Below are 23,150 nucleotides of genomic sequence, written 5' to 3' on the forward strand. Positions count from 1 at the left end.
TCTATAAGCTCTGTAACAATGTATATATATAGGTTTATATGTGTCAACTTTAACTATGAATGTATATATAGATGAGCATGCTTAAAATGGTCAAATTTTAAGTAATATGAGAAATTATAGTAGAAATAGATTTAACTATGCTGTGCTGTGCTTAATCACACAGTCATGTCCAACTCTTTGCGACCCTATAGACTATAGCCCACCAGGCTCCTCTGTCCATGGGGTTTCTCCAGGTAAGAATACTGGAGTGGGTTGCCATGCCCTCTTTCAGGGGATCTTCCCAAACCAGGGATCAAACCCAGGTCTCCCACATTGCGGGCAGATTCTTTACCATCTGGACCACCAGGGAAGCCCAAGAATACTGGAGTGGGTGGCCTATCCCTTCTCCAGGGGATCTTCCCTACCTAGGTGTTGAACCGGGGTCTCCTGCATTGCAGGCGGATTCTTTACCAGCTGAGCTATCAAGGAAGCCCCAGATTGAACTATATACAAGTATAAAATTTTAGCATAATAAGAACAAAACAAAAATTGAAAAAAAGACCACTTGGGAACATATATTCATTCATTGACTAAGCGTAAGTAGCTTAATTTACAATAGTGATTTTTAACTTGGATTTCATGGAATCTTTGGCAGGGAGGTCAGTTAACCTCATGAACCTGTATGTAAATATGTGTGTATAGGCATTTTTTTTCTGTAGAAAAGGATTATTTTTTTTTAATCAGATGATCAAATGGAATCCATGACTTGAAATGTTTAAAACTGCTAATATATGACCTCATTCTAATTAATTTTATTTATCAAGTGCTTGATAGATACATGAGCAGAGAATAAAAACAAGTATTTTGGAAAAAGTAGAAACATATAGAATAAATAAATGTATAAATTATGTTCTGTTTCATTAGTAATCAAGCATATTCAAATTATAGCAAACATCAACTATCTCTTTATATCTAATAAAACCACATTTATCCAAAAATACAAGCAAAAACTCTGCTATCAACAGTGTAAACTCACTCTTTCTGATACCACTAAAAATTGGTATGACCATTGGGAAAGCAATATGACATTATTTAGTAAAAACCATAAAATTTTCCATAATGTTGAGTCAGTAATTTCTTCTAAGACTGTTATACAGCAGAAGTTGGAAAAGAATTCATGAAGGTGTTCATTATGATGGAATGTCTAATAGCAAACAAAAGGAAAAGGTAGCCCATGTGGTGTTTATGGTAAAATAAGTAAAAAAATAAAATGCAGCATATTATTGTGGCTAGGTAATATTCATGTTTTGGGAGGATTGTGATGTGCAGACACATAACTTTTGGTGATCCTTGTATGTTAAAATATTTTTGTCATACTAATATATGACAAAAATTGAAACAACAAATAATAATTAGCACATTATTATATAAAATATTTACAAGCAAATCATACGGTATCATTAAATGGTTCAGTTTTCACTTCTAGATAAACACATGTAGACATGCAGGCTGTTCACTCTAAAATTCCAGGATGTCATTCCCATAGGTTACAACATGCATGGAACACCCTGGGTTGTTCAAAATAAGGCTCTAAATTCATGACTATTTTTTATTTGTGTTAATATGTTCACCTTTATGACCCTGATCACCTTGTAGCAGTCCATATTATCTATACAGTCGTAATGTAACATGGTCACTGTGAAAAGCCATGGACTTTGATTCAGAAAATCTATAGCAGTTCATCTCTGTCACTTGTCAGTTTTATTCCTTCTGAGCTTGTAGTTTTAATGTATAAAATGGTAAATTACATATGGGCTGATTGAAATAGTGTATGTAAAACAGCTTTGTAAACAATAAGATAGTAATGTTATATCTTATAATAATGATAAAATTAGTACTATTAATATTTGTCGTTTTAAAGAAAATAAATGTTACTATACAAAAAGAAAATATTAGCAGGTAATCCATGGAAGGCATATTTTTCTTGCATTAAAAGCAAAAGAGGTACAAGAGTACATTTAGTGAAGATGTTTATATGATGAAGCTCACATTTAGTTCTTTTTACACAGCAAATGCATATTTTGCACATAATGTCAAGGTTTCCCTTCTGCCTTCAAGGCCTATCTAAAAATTGTTCTTTGTACATATAATCAAAAACAATAAAAATATTGCTTTACTACCCACTTTTCATTTAAAAGCATCTGGAAAAAAATCTCTTCAAAACACCCTCATATTCAGCTTTTGGTGAAGATGTTTGGGTATGTTTTAAAAACCTCTGGATGAATGCTTTCAAATGACTCATTCATTCTCCCATGTCTGACAGATAGGATATATATGAACATGTAGGAAAAATAAGTGGAATTGCAAATAAGGTTATTAAGTTTTGTGAATATATGTGTATGCCATTGAGAAATAGACCTGTACAGACCTGTCTTTCTTTATAGCAAGTCAGTGAAAAAGGTTAAATCTTGACCATCTGAAATTGTTTATTAATTATTATTATAAAGAGTAGTATTAGATTTATGGCAGTAATATTCAAAAGAGGCTAGATTAGGTTTAAAAGCTATTAGTATCTATTTTTATTTAGTCACACTTGTCAACAAAGGAAAGATTTCTATGTTATAGCTATCATGTATCCTCTACTGTGTGAATAATGTTGATATTTGACCATACACAGTAGCTGTGGGACTAACACAAATAAGGAGGGAGTATTTTGTGATGCTAAATAACATTTTCTCATCTAGGAAAATGGTTTTAGGTTTATTATTTTTCCATTATTCTCTTTTATATTGCTTAAGAATATCTACTTATGGATTAATAATACTCTAAAGATAAGCAGACATTCTTAATGCATAGATACGTGTGTTATAGGAAAGTGATTGTTTACTGTATATCATCTGTTTTCAGAAGCAGTGGAGAATGACTACTGAAAAATAATATGAGAGCAAATGAGGTTGTTTCCTGAGGGCATTTTAATAAGGGTTCTTTTGACCCATGTAAATAAAATATGAAATGTCTCAATTTTAAGTCTCTCTCACATACACTCATTTATTCAACATTGACTAATATGATTGCATTTACAGTAATTTCAAGATAAGCTTCAGCATCAAAAAAGCATTTTAATAAATCACAATTGATGATTTTCCTGTCCATTGGACTCAATACTAACTTCCGGCTTTGGAAAAAAGAGATAATTTTTAGAAGCTTGAATTCTGCGAAGCTCTTTCTTAATAATTTTCCACCCTAATCTCTTGGTGTAAGAAGTCCTTGGGGATTTTTCCTTTGAGTATATTTGTATACATAATCCATGAAGAGTATCATTTGCATTTTGATTTGAAATTTCCTGACTTTAGATGAAGAGAAGTGCTAGAAATTTTGTAGTTTTATGATCCCCCTTCCTCTAATGTATTCACATATTGATCAAATATTTTCTGAGCTCTTAATTTGTGCAGACAATATGCTAGGTTCTGGGGTACAGAGATAAGCAAGCCATGCTCCCGATCATCAGGAAACCTCTCCTATAATGAGAAAAGCCTATGTTAGGGGCCTGTGTTAGAGTATGCAGGTATTACAAAGGAGGGAAAAATAATTTCCTCATGGACTGGGAATGGGGCAAGAGGAAAAGCTCAGGAATAGTTTATGGGAAGAAATAATAGACAATGATTTCTTTTGATTCTATTGGAGCATCTACTCATTATAGTTGTTTTGTTGGTGTTTAGTCACCAAGTTGTGTCCAATTCTTTTGTGACCCCATGAACTGTAGCTCGCCAGGTTCCTCTGTCCATGGGATTTCCCAGGCAAGGATACTGGAGTGGGTTGCCATTTCCTTCTGCAAGGGATCTTCCAGACTCAGGAGTCGAACCCACATCTCCTGCATTGGCAGTTAGATTCTTAACCATTGAGTCACCAGGGAAGCACCACTATTAATAAATAGTATCTTTTCTAATGCTTTTATATAGTATTTGAATGAGTATGGACTTGACTGTATCAATTATTTTTCAGATTTCATTTTAGTTTGGATGCTCAGTAGCAACATCACTCATGTTCAATTTCATTATCAGTGAATTTACTACTAAATATAAAATAACACTAATGTATATTAACAGAAAGTTATTTTGGTTGTAAAATATGAGTGATATCCAAAGTTGCTTCTTAACACTATCCCTTTGTCTTTCTTTTTTCTTTTTACATTGTAGATGAAAGAGAAGATGTTCAAAAGAAAACATTCACAAAATGGATAAATGCACAATTTTCTAAGGTAAGAATATTTTGTTGCTCCTCTATTGAAACATGATGCTGATTTTTCAAAATGAACTCTGTATCTGTGTGATTTAAATGTTCATATTGTTTTTCTCATAGTCATCATTTTAACTGTGCAAATCTGGGAATATTATATTGACTTTTAATTAAGGAAGAAGCAACAGAATATGTGGTAAAGAGAAATTATTTAATTTGATAAAACATATCTTTGATTCTTCTTCATAATATTAATTTCTTTAACAACATTAAGTCACCAGAGAATTTTGTCAGCAATCTTCATCAAGTAGCTGGTATATGTCATACACTAGAAGAAGACAGGAGAAATCTTTATTGTTCTGAAAACAATCATTTCATTAGTCCTTTTTGATCTTTACAAAGTATAAGAAAAATGAATAGGCTATTTGGCCCCAATGATAAGTTTCTTCTCTTTATATGTAGACATCAATCCATACTCCTAATATTTATTTATTTTGCAAATACAACTAACTCGTGATCAATAGCACAATTCTAGATAATTTTTACATGAACACAGAGTAAAATATTCTTACCTTGAAAGCTACCATTAAGAGTGAAATATAAGGGGTTTGCTGTGGGTTTCAAGGTTAGAAAGACTTGATTTATATTTAATAATTGTGGATTGGGCAAATCAGTCAAATGTTTTGTAAGTCAGTTTCCTCATCCTTCTATTGTGTGTGTGTGTGTGTGTGTGTGCGCGCGCGCGCCTGTATAATCAGTCAAATACAGATAATGGAAGTATAAAACTAATAAAATATGGATCCTATATGCAAGCCTTTAAGAGAAGTAAAATGGTGATAATGGTTATTTTGCATGTTATTGTGATGTTTAAAAGAGGTACACTGTGTGAGAATTTCTAGCACAATGCCTGACACTCTTAATATATATAAATTACTCTTTTCTTGAGCCTGTCTCACTTTGTGAAAATCTTGGCAGTAGATCCAAAAAATCTACTGTAAGATACAGTCTAAAAAGTGTTCCCTTTACTACTTCGAAAGGTTTTAGAGTATCGTCCATTCTTTGTGGTATTTGACAGCAGAATTGCACCAGGTACTATTTAGTATATTGGCAAGAAGTAAAGTTACTGAATTTTAACTAATCAAATTTCATTTATATTTACTAGCTGAGGTATTTAATAAGCTGCTATTACAGAAATTTAATAAACATAGGAATGAAATATATTTTAAAAATCTCAACATTTTTAAAGTTAAGTGGCATGCAAATAATATAAAAAGAGCAAATTATAATAATACAAATGAAAAATAAACTCAGAAATATTTAGGATAGGAACTTACAATTCTGAGAATATTTATCAGATAGCTGTGTATGGTTTAATCGCTGTATCTAGTGGCCTCATTGAAATATTCTTAATTTCGGAACTTTGTAGCAGACAATAGATAAAAGCTTTCAAACAAATCTATCAACAAATCAAAAGTATAGAGATTTTTTCATAATAATAATGTATGTAATAATAATAATAATAATGTATTCTGAATGTTTGAATTAAACTAGTTATTTTAATAAGGGTTATAAACATGATAGACATTGTGAATTCTCATTTCGACAAATCTAAATAGATCATCAGTCTCTGTACATTGACATTTCTAAGTGTTGTTTACCATAATGCATGTGCTAATAAACAAAAGTAGTTTGATATCTTATATTCTGTGAAACATTGTGAGCACTGTCTTAGGCACTCCCTACCCTAAGGAGCCCCCGTATTTTAAAAGCTGTGGAATAATCACACACATGAAGTGTTTACTATTTTTTTTTTAGAAATAGCCCGCCCCCAAATTCAACTCCCACTTATTTCATTTATTTTATAAATGTTCTCCCTGAACCTATTAAAGTTGGATCAGGAGAGTCACCATTTTTTTTAATGCCTAAGCTTCATATTTGGGCATATCCTAGGTATCAGGATTATAAATAAATATATTCATAAAGATAGAGGGAAACTATTTAGAGATAAAATTTATATGAGTATATGTGTATGTGTGTGTGTTGATTTTTCATTTAGAGATCTGAAAGATATTTTCCATGTTACCTGGTTTCTTTTTTGCCATGACTTCAGGTTGGATAACTAAATTTTATCTAGATGCTTTTGAAGATAATGAGAAGAGAAAGCTAATTGATTCAGTTAAAGCTACTTGGTGGTACCAAAAGATAAACATAGCTGTGAGATATGTCATTTGACATATATTTATTTCACTGCTACCTGGAATTGAGCAGAAGTCTAGGCCTGTAGGAGGCACCAAATTAGTTTAAAGTTGAATTTTCTGATCTCATGGAACATACATATTTGGGAGATGTTGGATAATTGCTAAATGGGGTAGCACTAAGTAGTCTCTAGGTAGTCAGAGAAAGCAATACTGAGTTAGTGTGAATCCAGGAACCTTTAGGAAGCAAGCTCTACTGATTGAGAGACTCTAAAGGAAGGAACATCAGACAGCAAGGCAAGAATGTGTGTTTGCTTTATAACCCTGTTGATCATTACTAGTGCACCAAATACGCATAATAAATACATTTGGTGAGTAGTACAGATAATTAAATATATACTAAATTTAAGAGAAGTGGACATTCTGAATGAAAAGAAAAGTTGAGGAAGGCTTTAAAAAGAGAGAAAAAGCAGTGAAACATTATCATCTGTCTGTGTGGTAAATTGGACAGAGAGAAACACATAGAAAAAAAATAAAGATGAATATGATGAGGTAAAAGGTTTATCCGTTAGGCATATATACACATATATACCTTTGTATAATATCTGTAAAGTATAGGGAGACAGCAAAGTAGTTTCTGGTTATTTTGTAAAGCTACATAAGGGATAGTTTAAGGGGAAAATGTGATTAAATATAACCTTATCATTTTGTGTCATTTGAAGCTTAAAGTATCTTTGTAGTAAATCCAACTGATTTTTTAACTTTTCCAGTACCATTTTAAAATAGGTCCTATCTCTTTTTCAAAATAAGTCTTCTATTAACTTTCAATTCCCCAAATTTTTACTAGAATGTGATTTATCACATCTATTCTATAAAGATAAGCAAACAATATTTATCACCACATACACACAAAGCCATTGCTAGGTAAGATTAATTCAAGGTAAATGTTTTCTTCTTGTAATTTATAGCTATTTCATAATTCTAAAAAATGTTTAGTATTTACTGTACCACAAATATAATTCACATTATAAAAATCTTGCACATTCACACAAGTTCTTGCAAAAAATCATTTAGGGAAAGTACACTTTTGAAATCATGACCACCAATAATTTTGTCATAAAACTTCGTTGATGTTTGCATTAGAGGAAAAAGCAATTTGTGGGATAAAATATTTACTACTAGATCAATTGAAAGATTTAAACCATCTATCAGTGAGTTATATGATGGGTTTGATCCAATGCTGGATTTAGCAATTAACTTTTTTCCATCTTCAAACTTCACTTTCTGTAATTTTTCCAAAAGTAGTAGACAACTTTGTATTAGACTTATATGAAGTAAAACTGTGTAATTGATTTTGTCTGTGAACTTCTCAAAGGTTTATGATATGATAATGTCTTCATTGCCACAATGTATGTGCACGTGTGCTTAGTCACTAAGCCGTGTCCAACTCTTTGCAACCCCATGGACTGTAGCCTGCCAGGCTGCTCTGTTCATGGGATTTCCCAGGCAAGAACACTGGAATGGGTTGCCATTTCCTTCTCCAGGGGATCTTCCCCACCCAGGGATCAAACTCGTATCTTCTGCATGGCAGGAGGATTCTTTACTCCTGAGCTACAAGGGAAAGCCCATGCAATGTATACGCCCATGCCAAAAACACCCGATACACCCTCTCATGATAACAATAATATGAGGTATAATCAACTGAAGCAACATATTTTCCCAAGAATTCACCATAATTTACCATCTTGCCAGCATAATGAACATGATATAATATAAATTCACACTAAAATTGTGAGTCAGTAAACAAGGCTTCTTTGCATAGCTCTGTACCATGGAGCCTTAGGAGAAATCACTATATCCACACTTGAAGACATTTCAGAAAGGTTCATCTAAAATTCAATTTCTTTGAGCCTTAGGTAAGTAAGTAAGTGAAGTCGCTCAGTCGTGTCCGACTCTTTGCGACCCCACGGACTGTAGCCCACCAGGCTTCTCTGATGTCCATGGGATTCTCCAGGCAAGAATACTGGAGTGGGTTGCCATGACCTCCTCCAGGGGATCTTCCAGACCCAGGGATCGAACCCGCTTCTCTTCTGTCTCCTGCACTGGCAGGCAGGTTCTTTACCACTAGCGCCACCTGGGAAGCCCCCTTTGAGCCTTGTTTTCCTTATATGTCTAGTTCTACTTTATGAGAAAACATGTATCAAAAATGGTATATATAGAAAACAAAATATTGCCAATTTTACTATCATGTAATGTATTTTCTGAATTGAATGAACAGCATATTTAGGCACTTCTTTGGATGCCTGCTCATTTCTTTCTTGAAGATGGTTTTGGCTATTCTCTTTGGATGGAACAGAGAGAATAGAGCATATATTTATATTTCGTCATCTTGCCACACTCTCTATGCCAATCCATGCCCTCAGCACGTGCGTGCGCGCGCGCACACACACACACACACACACACACACACACACACACACAAACACACAAACATGCAGGCACACACAGTAAGCATGTTATATATTTAAAATTAGTTGAACACTTTTATTATATAAAAGGAGGATACTGAGACATAGGGGAAAAACATTGTTTCAGTGCAAGAGATAACAATTTGTATGTACCTTTCCACTATGTCAGTTCTAAATGTATATGTACTAACAAGTTTATATATATCCACAATACAAGAGGGGTTTCCCTGGTGGCTCGGTCGGTAAAGAATGTGCTGGCAATGCAGGAGACTTGGGTTTGATCCCTCAGTTGGGAAGATCCCCAGGAGAAGGAAATGGCAACCCATTTCAGTACTCTTGTCTGGAAAATCCCATGGATAGAGGAGCCTGGTGGGCTATAGTCCAAGGGATCACAAGAGTGAGACATGACTTGACATGACTTATTAGGACTAAACCACCACCGTTGTACAAGGGGCCTGACTATCAGAAGTAATAGAGCAGAGCTGCTGTGTCATGGAAGGTTACCATAAATATGAACAGACACAAACCAGTATGCTCCTGGCTTTCTGTTTCTCCCTCCTAGTTGGTATCAGGAAGAATTAGGTCACTAGGGAGATTGAAGGGCAGTGAACTAAGTCTCTGGATCATGATAATAAGCCCATATAAGGCTTTGGTAACACTTGAATTATTTGATACGATTGTTCTGGAGAGATGAGTATTGGTACAGGAAACTATAGAAATCCTCATTTCAGAAATAGTGAACAGTAGGAACTTTTTGGTTCCAATATATCCTCATGTTAATAATGCTCTTGAGATATGCTTTCATGGTTAGTTGCTGTACTGACCTCATGATGAGCTGTACTGACCTCAGGATGAGCTAATGAGATTTAGGTGGCTTACTCAAGGTAAAGGAAAGGGATGAAGCTGGAAGCCAGGAAACTGGACTTTAAACCCCATGGTATTTCCATATTTGTTACTATTGTGACAGCTACTCCATGTACAAAATGCTGCATTTTTCTTGGGACATGTCACACAATTGATAGGTTTTATGAGAAGTAGAAAAGGATTTTGAGTTCATTGAAAATTTGAGAAGAGATTTAATGCTTGCAATACCAACAGAAACTTTAACCTACCTTTGGATGTTTAATAACCCCCAAACTCAATCACTGTTGAGGAAGACTTTTAATTGATTCTTTCCAAGTGATTTCTAATATATTAAATTTTAAAGCTTTTACATGTTATATTTTAGTGAGTGGTAAAATCTAATTTTTAATATCATCAGTAAATTGTGGATATTGTTACTTATTAATATTGATTTTTATTTCCATTAGACATTAGCAAATTATTATGTGTAAGAGATAATTTAAATATTGATTTAAAATAATTTGGTGAGAAATGCAAGGTATTGCTTTACTGGCATGTGGGCTCCGTGACATCTACACAAAGTGTTAAGATGACTTCGAGAATGATATGTCTCGTGTTTGCAATAGAGATGATTACGCTAATGGTCTAATCCATTGAGAACCATTCCCTTGAATGTTTTCCCAAATCTAATCTTTGCAAAGTACCCAAGTAACAAAGGATATCATTCAGTTAATGAAAGGAAAATTAGATTGTGATCATTCTCACTGTTTTCAATGAAAAACAAATAACTTATTGTTTATGTTGTACATCTTTCTTAGAAATATGTTATTCTTTATCAATCCACTGTTACTGAGCTCAATAATTCTAGCTAGTTTTAAAAGGTATACATGTTTTACTCTATGTTCTGAATCTTATGACAGAAATGAAGTTGTTGATTGCAATATCTACACAGTATGGAATGGTTTCAGTGGCAAGCATATTTGGCTGGGAAATGTAAATATTTACCAATTAGCATGACTGTTGCTGGCAAAAACAATTCTCTGTAACTGATAGGCAAATGCATTAGTTATCTGATTTATTCTATCTTAGGGCCCTACATAACTTTCTGGCAAAACAACATATATTGACTTTAGAGATTTATTTTTAGTTTGGAAAGAATAGTTGGCACTCTGGTACTGTCCCACTGGAACTATATGGTAGCTAAAATAACCTTTCAGCACTCAACAAATATCTATTGATTGCCAACTCTGTAGCCGGCATAGTAATATACACTGAAAAAGGCACAATTCAACATGATTTTTCTTCTCTAGATTATCATCTGAAGGAAGAAGTAATGATATAACATAATTAAAATAAAATTTGATCTTTAATATGATAGAAGTGCTATGAGAATGTAGATGGGAAAAATGACTAATTGCTTAGAGAGGAGGAAAACCTTTTGAAAAGAGGTGACATTTAATCTGAGATTGTCCATGCAAAGACAATTTAAAGAAAGGCGAAGGCAACAAGAATTGCATGCAGAAGTATGGAACACTTAAAGAAGTTTGGCCTGTCATATGACAGGTGGCCAAGGAGATCTGTGTGAGTGGAGAATGGAAGTTGTGAGAGAGAGCAAGATGCCATTCCTGAATAATTGTATTGTTGTTGGGGCCAGTTGGGCCAAGAATGGGCCAAATATCAATTTGATCATGTTAACATTCAACTTCTGGTTGAAAAATGTGAAGTTCTACAACAGAAGATAGTTATGGAGCAATTAGACTGCCCTCCCTAATTAGGACCATTATTCTTCCTGCAAAACTGAATCTGAAGCCGAGAGTTTACACTTAGGGAATAGACATCTGGATCTCAAATGAAAATGTAAATGGGTTACCTTTTTTTGTAGAGTTGTTTGATATCACACACATTCATCATCACACTGCATCACAGTCACTTTCAGTGTTTGTTGAAACATAGATCACTAGAACCCACAGCCAGAGTTTCTGACTGTGTGGATCTAGGGGGGGCCAAGAACTTTGATTTTTAAGAACACCAGGTAGAAAGTGTTCTTGTTATTTAAATTACCTGCAGTTATTATGTCAGACTGTGAAGACATATTTTTAATAGCATGTCTGTGAATTAAGCTCCTATCCTTCATAAAGAACCATTTATATTGAAAGAAACATGCTTTCAAAGTAATACACTGTTTTGAGTCAGTTAGCTTATCAATAATGTTGCTATTGGCTAGAAATGCTGGGGGCACTCACCTGGTCCCTTAGTACCTGTGGGAGCCCCCACAGATACTTCTTGAGTGGAGTCAATGTAGTGACTGTATTGGCTCTTGTGATTCTTTATTATTATTTCAAGAAGCATCTCAGCAACAACCATCAGGGAACTTTGAAGGAAAAAAAAAAAAAAAAGCTTTGGTTTATTGCTCTGAACCTGGAGGGTACAAGGCATGCCTGGGACCACATAGTGAGGTCACAGGTAGAGAGAGAGAAAACTTGGGATTCTGTCTTTATTAGGGTCAAGGGTGGGATACTTAGGTTTTTGTGGGTTCGCTGTGGTGAATTTAAAATGTAAGAGTAGGAATTAAATGCTAGAAGAGAAAAGCAAACTCTCAGTTATCTAACTCAAATTCTCAGTTATCTAGGCTTTCTAAAAGAGGTAACTTGCATGGGTGAGGCAGCCTGACTCTTTATCTAGTTATGTAGCTGATCATGTGCTTATTCCAAATGGACGTCTTTGAAGTGGATGCCTTGGCAATCAAAAGCTTAATATCAAGCACTTACATTATCATCAGAAAAACTAACTGTCAGGTGTTTACACTACACACACATAGCCTATACTCACCAACTAATTGTTTATTGAGATCTATGGCAACCCACTCTAGTACTCTTGCCTGGAAAATCCCATGGACGGAGGAGTGTAGTATGCTACAGTCCATGGGGTCACAAAGAGTCGGACATGACTGAGCGACTTCACTTCACTTCATTGTATATCAGGTACTCTAGGTGTTTGAACAGGCAGTGAAGAGACATGCTGATGCTACAGGGGCCACACTGGAAATAACTGCTATAGAACATCAGCAATTTAATCAGGTCCATGGTAGAGAATGTTTAAGGAAACATCATCTAGGATTTCGGAGAAGGCAATGGCAACCCACTCCAGTGTTCTTGCCTGGAGAATCCCAGGGACAGAGAAGCCTGGTGGGCTGCTGTCTATGGGGTCGCACAGAGTCAGACATGACTGAAGCGACTTAGCAGCTGCAGCAGCATCTAGGATTTTGATGAACCCTCAGTGGGGAATGATCTTTCTCCAGCTGAGAATCACTATCCTTGATTGAAGTTGAGATCTATCCAGAAGGATCTTTACTCAGTAATAGAATTGGATTGGTGTTAAAAGACTCACAAACCTACCAAATAGATATTTTTTATATATAAATTGAAAGAGACACATGTACCCCAATGTTCATCGCAGCACTGATTATAATAGCCAGGACATGGAAACAACCTAGATGTCCCTCAGCAGATGAATGGATAAGAAAGCTGTGGTACATATACACAATGGAGTATTACTCAGCCGTTAAAAAGAATTCATTTGAATCAGTTCTGATGAGATGGACGAAACTGGAGCCGATTATACAGAGTGAAGTAAGCCAGAAAGAAAAACACCAATACAGTATACTAACACATATATATGGAATTTAGAAAGATGGCAATGACGACCCTGTATGCAAGACAGGAAAAAAGACGCAGCTGTCTATAACGGACTTTTGGACTCAGAGGGAGAGGGAGAGGGTGGGATGATATGGGAGAATGGCATTCTATCATGTATACTATCATGTAAGAATTGAATCGCTAGTCTATGTCTGACGCAGGATACAGCATGCTTGGGGCTGGTGCATGGGGATGACCCACAGAGATGTTATGGGGAGGGAGGTGGGAGGGGGGTTCATGTTTGGGAACACATGTAAGAATTAAAGATTTTAAAATTAAAAAAAAATAAAAAAATATATAAATACATATATATAAAGTATTGGGTTGGCCAAAAAATTCCTTTGGGTTTTTCCATAACATTGTATCGGAAAACCTGATGAAATTTTTTGGCCAACCCAACCAATATATATATATAACATGTATATAGGCTTATAATAGTCTTCTTATGTTACAGGTCTCAATTAATATATATCTGATTGGCATACATATCTGAGAAAGGTAGATAGAGTATTTTTCAAAACTCTATCCTATAAACAGATTTGTTGTCATTCAGTTGCTCCATTTTGTCCAACTCTTTGCGACTTCCCTGGTGGCTCAGATGGTAAAGCATCTGTCTACAATGCGGGAGCCATGGGTTTGATCCCTGGGTTGGGAAAATCCCCTGGAGAAGGAAATGGCAACCCACTCCAGTACTCTTGCCTGGAAAATCCAATGGACGGAGAATCCTGGTAGGCTACAGTTCTTGGGGTCACAAAGAGTCAGATATGACTGAGCAACTTCACTTTCACTTTGCAACCTCATGGACTGCAGCATGCCAGGCTTCCCTGTCCTTCACTATCTCCCAGAGTTTGCTCAAGCTCACGTCCACTGAGTCCGTGATGCCATCCAACTCCCTCATCTTCTGTTGCCCCTTGTCTTGCTGCCCTCAATCTTTCCCAGCATCAGGGTCTTTTACAGTGAGTCAGTTCTTTGCATCAGGTGGCCAAAGTATTGGAGCTTCAGCTTCAGCCTCAGTCCTTCCAATGAATATTCAGGGTTGATTTCCTTTAGGATTGACTGGTTTGAGAGGTGATAAAGAAAGTCGTTAATATAGTTGAGCTCTGTGTTCTGGGGAAAAAAATAGCCCATCCAGGCATTACTGTCAACTGTATCTCCTTGTTTTCTTTCACTGCAATTATTTCATGGGCAATGATATGTTTTTCTTACTAATAGAAAGTTTCCAATGCTTATACCATGTCCTTCAATTTCTCTTTTGTTCATTACTTTGCTTCTGCAAGAGAGATTTATTTTAGTGGTATTCTGAGACTCTTTCTTGGTGCTCTATTAAGGGTTATGTTTTGGACTTGACCTGGGTTCCTTTAGCCTCCTAGAATTCTCTGTCCAATTATGATCATGGTAACCAGAACACAGAGAGTTAAAACCAAATCTAACATGAATACATTGAAACAAGTTCAGCAATAAAAATCTCTCTTGCAGTGCAGCTAGAGGCAGATTTGTAAAGTTCATGTACAATAAAAGGCAGACTATGGTTTTTAAAAAGTCCTTTGCCTAATTTTACTCTAATTTAAACTAATTTCACTATCTAAATTCTATGTACAAAGAGAATTAACAATAAAAGTAGATAATAGGTGATCAGTAAATAAGTCATCACTTTCAGTCTTGTCCAGGATTGTAGCCCACTGACAGATGGACACAAGCAGACCCCTTAATTAGAAATGTGAGTAAAACCACCCCCATGCTTTAATATTAGCTGTCATTTAATGATAACAAATGAGAATTATGGATGAATTTGCTAAATGTTTTCTTCTTTCATTTAGCTTACCTGGCACCCAGAAAACCAATCTTTTCAAAATATGTGTTGACCAAAAAGTTTGTTCAGGTTTATCAATAACATCTTATGGAAAAACATGAATAAACTTTGTGGTCAATCTGGTATACAGTCAATGGATGGTGCTTTTTGTAAGAACTGGTCCTATTGTTAAAATTACCTGCAACTATTATGTTAGGTAATAAATATTTTGAATATTATAGCCATACATTAAGCTCATATTCTTCATAAATAGTCATTTATATTTAAGAAAATGTTTTTATATAAATACACATAAAGTTTATATTCATTAATTTATTATTTATTAAGCACCTGTGACATGTCAGGTGTTCTAGGTTTCTGAGCATAGCATGAAAGAGAAAAATTCTTTTTAATTGTGGGGCTCTGTGGGCCAGATGAGCTAAACTAAACAAGGAAACATTTAGCAAAGTATTTGACATTTTCTGTATTTATTTGTCAACTTATTTTATCTCTCTGCACCTGGAATATAGAATTTTGGATAGTGGTTGGTACTCAAAGGGAAAATAAAGCAGGATGAGGAAAGGATAATAATAGGGTGGGTGGCTATTTTCTATAATGGATCCTGAGAAAACCTCTCTGAAGAGACATATACAAAACCTGAAGGCAGGAAGAGAATGAATCATTCAGATGTCATGCAGAAGAAAGTTCCAGACAGAAGGAAGAACAGGTACAAAAGTCCTTGTGTGTGTGCACGGGACAGAAGGGTGGCTGAAATAGAGTGACTGGGGGAAGAGTGTTGTGAGCCACAGCTGAATTGGTGTTAGGCCAAATCAGGTAGGGTCTAGTTGACCATTGTAAAGGCATTGGCTTCTACATTATGGTAGATTAGGAGGCTGAGAATCTTAAGTAGTGACTAGAGCAATGTGGGGCTTCCCTGGTGGCTCAGTGGTGAAGAATCCACATACAATGCAGGAGACTTGAGTTCATCCCTGGGTCAGGAAGACCCCCTGGAGAAAAAAAAAAATGGCAACCCATTCCATTATTCATGCCTGGGAAATCCCATGGACAGAGGAGCCTGGTAAGCTAGAGTCCATGGGGTCCCAAAGAGTTGGACATGATTTAGCCACTAAACAACATCAACAACAGAACCAATGTGAGTTACACTCTAGACATGAGAGGTGAGCTAGAGGCTAGTGTAATAATTCAGTTTTGGTGTGGAGCTAGGACTTGGTTGTTAGCCATGGACCTGAGGAGAAATGGCCATAGTTTGTATACATTTTGAAAGTAGAAATAACAGGGTTTGCTGATGAACTAGATACCTAGATTGAGAGAGTAGAGAAAAACAATTTTAACCTAAACATAAGGAAGAACAGGATGGCTGTTCACTGGGATTGAAAAAAAAAAAAAAAGACTGTTGAAGGACAGGATTTAGTAAAAAAAAAAAAAAAAGTACAGTTAAATTTCTCATGAGAAATCATGGAAAATAATTTTAATTTGGATATGTTTTCATGGAAAGAGTATTTATTTTCAGCTTCTGAATTTTACCTCAAGGTTACAAGAAAAGAAGGAAGGAAGTGAGGGATAGAGGAGTGAAGAGAAGAAAGGAGATGCGGAAAGGGAGAGAGAGAAAGAAAGAGGGGAGGGAGGGAAGGAAGAAGGAAAGAAGGAAGTTATCTCAATTTTCAAAAAAAAAAAAAAGAGAGAAAATACAAAGTACCACTATCATTTTGTGAATGAATGTGTATGTAATCCAGTACAATTGCACTAGAGTTAACCTGATCTTTGCTTCTCCTATGATCTAGAATGGATGGCCATATATCAGCAGAGACAGCCTTGATTTACCTATAGTTTCCTTCTCCACAGCAATTACAATATAGAACCATTGTTGACTGCATTATAATTATTATTTACATACATTTTGCATCTGTTAACTTCTTGAGGGTCTGAACCTTGACATAGTCATCACTATGTACTCAACCTAGAACATACTCCCTGGTATATATAGTGATGTCAATACATGATTATTGAGTGGATGGAATGAATGGCAATAGAGAAGGAAGAAAGGGAGAAAGAATTTGAAAACAAAGTCAGTCATACCAGCAATGATCTCTGTCCTTTCTTCTCTGAACACTCTCTTTCATCTTCTTTCATATCCTCAAGCATCACCTCTACCCAGGACCTAAAATTGGGCATGACACTTTGGAAGCACTGAGCAAATGATTTTTGAGTATGCAAACTTCCATACTTGCATTTGTAAAACTGAGTTTAAGATCCACATTTCCAAGTGCTTCCTGAACCTTTCCACCAAGGTATGGCAAAATCCTGATATGAGTCCTAAATGATATAAATGGGGATGACCTGGTTGGATAGATGGAGACAACAAAGTTTGGTTAATGATTGGAAAAGGAGAATGAGGAATGCACTGATGAGTGTCAGGTAGCTTTTCAGGGCACTAGGCTGATACAGGTACTACAGACTGGGAGAAGAAATGAGAGCAAAAGGAAAAGAGAGATACTTTGGAGGGTCATTGATCACTTTGATTTTCGATATTGAAATATTTGGTTTAATGTGGTCATGAGGACAAGTACGAGATTCAGAATCCTGAATTCAGAATTCCCAGTTCACCATTTAGTGTGTGTAAACTTGAGTAAATTATTAAACCTTTCAAAGCCTCAACTTCCCTGTCAGATATTTATTTAAAAGATTAAAAGATGTTCTGCATGCAAAGCACATGGAATTATACCTGGCATATAGTAAATATTCAATTATTGCTGGTGATTGTCATTTATACTCTTGTGAGGGCAAGAACAATTGAATCCCTCTGAGAAGAATGCATGAGGCTGTCATTTGTCTGACAGGCTTTTGTTCTGCTGAGTTGAGTATGAGAGCCAATGGATTTTGGTTATGTAATGTTGTGCTTAATGGGGTATGGAATTTGAAGGGATTTTACAAGATATGTATTGGGTAAAAAATTAATCAGGTTTGAAAGCACAGCTTAAACTTTGTTAGAATTGGTGACTAGAGAAATAAATGAGACGACTCACGTGGCCATGAGTGAAGTACTGGGTAACAAAAATGCTTACGATGTAAGTCAAAAAGAAACAAAGCAGGGCAGAAAGCATCAGAAGAAGGTGTGATTACCATTGTCAGAGTCCAGGGTGTTCAAGTTAAGAGAACTCAAGCCTCTTGTTATACATACCACCTTCTAGAATGCTTGATCTTGATCCTGATATGCAGCTACTCTCCAAAGACCTCTCTCTACTCTTCTCTGTTTGACCCCCAGAGCCAAACATCTTGTTCATCATTTTTCTTGGTTTGTTGTTGTTTAGTTGCTAAGCCATGTCTGACTCTTTCATGACCCCATGGACTGTAACCCACCAGGCTCCTCTGTCCATGGGGTTCTCCAGGCAAGAATACTGGAGTGGGTAGGCATTTCCTTCTCCAGGGGATCTTCCTGACCCAGGGATTAAACTGGAATCTCTTTCATGGGAAGGCAGATTCTCTACTGTCTGAGCCACCAGGGAAGCCTTTCTTCGTTTATTCTTTGGTTTTTAGTAGACTATAATCTCTGGTAACTTTCTGAGAAAGGTTTCAAGGGAGGTAATATTTTTAGAGATATTATGTCATAAAATACTTTTTAGTCTATTTATCTTTTTTTGCTTCTTTTTTTTTAATATCCAGATGATCTTGTTTCAGAAAATAGTCACTTCTCTCTTATAGTCTCTGGATTTTCAATGTACTTCTCTTGCAGTTCTCTTCTGCCTCTTATATTGTTCATATTTTCTGTGGTCCTGCTTTCTTGTTAGTTTATATTATTTATTTTGGGGAACTCTTTTAATTTCGAACTCATTCTTCAAATTATCTACTGATCTTAACATTTTGTTTACATTTGAATATAATGTTTACATTTAAGATACTGATAGTTGATAAAGTAAAACACCCTTTCCTGATAAAAATGCTTAGTATAAAAAGGAATCTTTGGATACTCTTGCTCACATATTATACCATGTATATACACTTTAGTCCAATAGTCAGCATATTACTTAATGTGGACATATTTGACGCATTCTGACCAAAGACAGAAAACATATAAAAGATATAGGGTTGTTCAGTTATCTTCACTATTACTTAATATTGTGTTTAGAGTATTAACCATTACAACCAGGTGAACTAAACTAATTCAAGGCAAAACAGTTGAAAGAAGAGGTAGCAGTATCTGAATTTGCAGATATGACTGTTTACCCAAAAAGCCACAAATAAACAATAACATTAACAAACACACCTAGACAAACAGTTTAGTAAATTAGCAGAATATAAAATTAACATGCAAGTTCAATAGACTTCATGGTAACAAGCTCAAAGATTTTATGGATCAGGCATACCCATTTACAACAGTAGAAACAAGAAACAAATTTAATAAGACATTCTTAAAATCTATATTTAAAACTCTCCTGAAAGACACAAAAGAAAATCAAAGGGAAAGACCTACTTTGTTCCTAAAAGCATGACTTAATATCATAAAAGTATCTGTTCTTTCTAAGTTAATGAGTAAATTAAATGACATTCCAATATAAGTAATATTTTATTCTGGACTTAGATAACTGACCCTAAATTTTATATAGAAAAATAGCCAAACACAAACAAATGAAAAACAAACTGTAAATAAATACCAATGAAGTGATAGGAGATAAAAGAAAGCATACAAAATTGTAATTTAAAATTGGGATGGGGCACTTTGGCATGTTAAATTTGAATGGAAAATTTCAATGGAAAATAAACATGTATTTAAATATATTCCTAAAAATATATTTCCTGTCAGCTGAGAAGACCTGGTAGCAATGGATACTTCTAGCTGAAATGATTCTAACACCCACTTCCAATGTAGGTGTCCAATGTAGGAAAAAGGGTGGTTCCCCATATTGACAAGCGGTGCTCTGACACCACCTGAACTTCCTATGCATGCTCAGTCATGTCCAACTCTTTGCAACTACATGAATTGTAGCCCTCTAGGCTCCTCTTCTGTATCTCCTGCATTGGCAGGATGATTCTTTACCACTGAGCCACTGGAAAGTCCTGGGTGTCCTATGTTGCTGCTGCTGCTAAGTTGCTTTAGTTGTGTCCGACTCTGTGCGACCCCATAGATGGCAGCCCACCAGGCTCCTCTGTCCCCGGGATTCTCCAGGAAAGAATACGGGAGTGGGTGGCCATTTCCCTCTCCAATGCATGCATGTATGCTAAGTCACTTTAGTCGTGTCTGACCCATTGCGACCCCATGGACAGCAGCCCACCAGGCTCCCCTGTTCATGGAATTCTCTAGGCAAGAATACTGGAGTGGATTGCCATTTCCTTCTGCACCTGGGTGTCCTATAAGTCAACTCAAATTTGACACTGTTTACCCAGAGATAATGTCAGATCCCACAAGTTAAGGGTTCACTCGTACAAGAATGCCCACACACCTCCTTCCTCTACTGACTTCAGAAGCCAATTGCAAGTCCAGATTGCTACCTCTACTTCCGACTCACAAGTTGTAAATTGGAGGTTCCAATGACCCCTTCCAAATCAGGGTGCTGATTGAAAGCCCAGGTTATCACCTGTACTTCTAACTCACTAGCTGTAGATCAGAGGTTCCCATGATCTCCTCCTTGGATTGGATTAATTTGCTAGAGCAGAATACAGAAAACTCTTATACTCAAAAGGGGTATGACTCAGGAACAGCCAGATAAATGAGATGCATATGGCAAGGTAGAGGGAAAGAGCTCAGGGTATGGTGAGGCCAAACAAACTGAGAAAGGTTTATTGAAAGATGAAAGTAAAGTCGCTCAGTCGTGTCCGACTCTTTGCGACCCCATGGACTGTAGCCTACCAGGCTCCTCCCTCCATGGGATTCTCCAGGCAAGAGTACTGGAGTGGGTTGCTGTTTCCTTCTCCAGGGGATCTTCCCGAACCAGGGATCAAACCTGGGTCTCCTGCATTCCAGGCAGACATAGTGAGGAGTATTATAGTAATGGTTCAAAGAGGGTGGGGTCAGCTCATGGACGTTCTTCAGGTTGGTTTGTAGCAAGGTAAGTGGGAGTCAGTGTTATCAGTCTTCAGGTTCTAAGGGTCTGGGGTCTATATGCTTGTGGGCACCATACCATTAACTTCTCCTACCTGGTGGGGGTTTCAGTATCTGCAAAACAGTGCAAAAATATTGTTATGGGTATTTTTTGAGGAGGAACCAGGACCCTGCTCCAAAAGCTCCACTGTTGTTTCACTGTTTACAGTTCCTCCATTGTCTCTACATCCCCTCCCTTCCCTAATTAGCACATGTTTGAACTTGCCCCTTGGAATTCAGGGAAGGTCATGGAGACTAAATGAAGCCTATTTCCTGTGATCAGAAAATGGTGAATACAAAAAAAAAAAAAAGCTCCTGGGCTTTTGTGCCCAGGAGCCCCAGCGTGTCTTGCTTGGTGTCAATGCTTATGGATTGATGCTTTTTAAAATGTTTTCCTCTTGTTTTATAGGCGGGCTTCTGAATTTTTTAAAAAATATATGCTTACATTCATATTGATATTTTTTCTGATATTAAAGGAGAAATATAGATATTTAGGAAAAAAGAATGTTGGCTTAGGTTTTCTCTAATGGTCTATTCAAGAATCTGGAGGATTGTTTGTCACCACAAAAGCTGGAAATGTTTGATTTTAATATGCCAGTTTTCAAGTAAAATTGATTTAGTTTTTACCTTTTAAGAATAAAGGCAAAGCAGAAAGCTTTGTATTACTGATTTTATTATCATAACTGACTTTTGAAGAATTGAATACAATTTTGGAATGTCAGCAATATTCCCTTGATGTTTAGGTATGCCTCACTATATACTATGCACATATATTCTGAAAAAAGCAGTTCAAATAAAGATTGCTTCTAATAATATTATAAATGAGCTGTTTAAGAAGTGTATATGACACTAGACAGTGAGAATTTATTCAGAGCCTATATGTAAGGCATTTCAATATATTCCCAAAGATCAAACCTGTTGTCTAAATCAGTAAACCACTAGTTCAGATTAAAAGCAACAACAATTTAGATATCATTGTATGCTGTCTAATAGTCTTAAGATCCTAAACAATTATGCGAATATTTCTTTTGGTGTATTTTCTATTTTACTGTAGTTGTAGGTTAGCAAATTAGCAGTGCAAAGTTATAAAACAAATACCACTAACTTACAAAACAAGTCCTAGTTTTCTTCCACTCAAATTAGCTTACAAAGATTGCATTCTTCATGGATAACAGCATTTGCTATTTCTTGTCTATGGTTGATGAGAAAGTCTCTTTCCTTATCTTGTTCAGTTTCAGGATTTTTGTTGGCAGATGTCTATGAGAATTTTTTTTCCATATGTATTCAAGGAAAAAAAAATCACAGATATTGGACTTGATCATTTGCTTACTACAATTTTATCTTCTAAGTAGAAAAAAAGTGGATTTGAGATTGTTGTTGTTCAGTTGCTCAGTTGTGTCTGACTCCTTGAGACCCCATGAGACCCCATGACACCCCATGGACAGCAGCACGCCAGGCTTCCCTATCCTTCACCATCTCCTGAACTTGCTCAAACTTATGTCCATTGAGTTGGTGATGCCATCCAACCATCTCATCCTCTGTTGTCCCCTTCTCCTCCTGCCTTCAATCTTTGCCAGCATCAGGGTCTTTTCTAATGAGTCAGCTCTTTGCATCAGGTGGTCAAATTAGTGTAGCTTCAGCTTCAGCATCAGTCCTTCCAATGAATATTCAGGATTGGTTTCCTTTAGGATGGACTGATTTGATCTCCTTGCAGTCCAAGGGACTCTCAAGAGTCTTCTCCAACACCACAATTGAAAAGCATCAATTCTCTGACACTCAGCCTTCTTTGTGGAGCAACTCTCACATCCGTACGTGATTACTGGAAAAACCATAGCTTTGACCAGATGGACC

The 23,150-nt window shown here is 36.1% G+C and overlaps 1 protein-coding gene across 1 annotated transcript in view; it reads left to right on the forward strand.

The window, feature by feature from the left end:
- Window positions 1-23,150, forward strand: part of DMD (dystrophin) — a 2,235,978-nt gene that overhangs the window by 179,916 nt on the left and 2,032,912 nt on the right. Inside the window, exon 2 of the mRNA XM_052663429.1 lies at window positions 4,176-4,237. Within this exon, the coding sequence (XP_052519389.1) occupies window positions 4,176-4,237 (62 nt within the window). The remainder of the gene's footprint in view (window positions 1-4,175; window positions 4,238-23,150) is intronic.

The sequence above is a fragment of the Budorcas taxicolor genome, chromosome X (assembly GCF_023091745.1).
Source record: "Budorcas taxicolor isolate Tak-1 chromosome X, Takin1.1, whole genome shotgun sequence".
NCBI classification, from domain to species: domain Eukaryota; kingdom Metazoa; phylum Chordata; class Mammalia; order Artiodactyla; family Bovidae; genus Budorcas; species Budorcas taxicolor.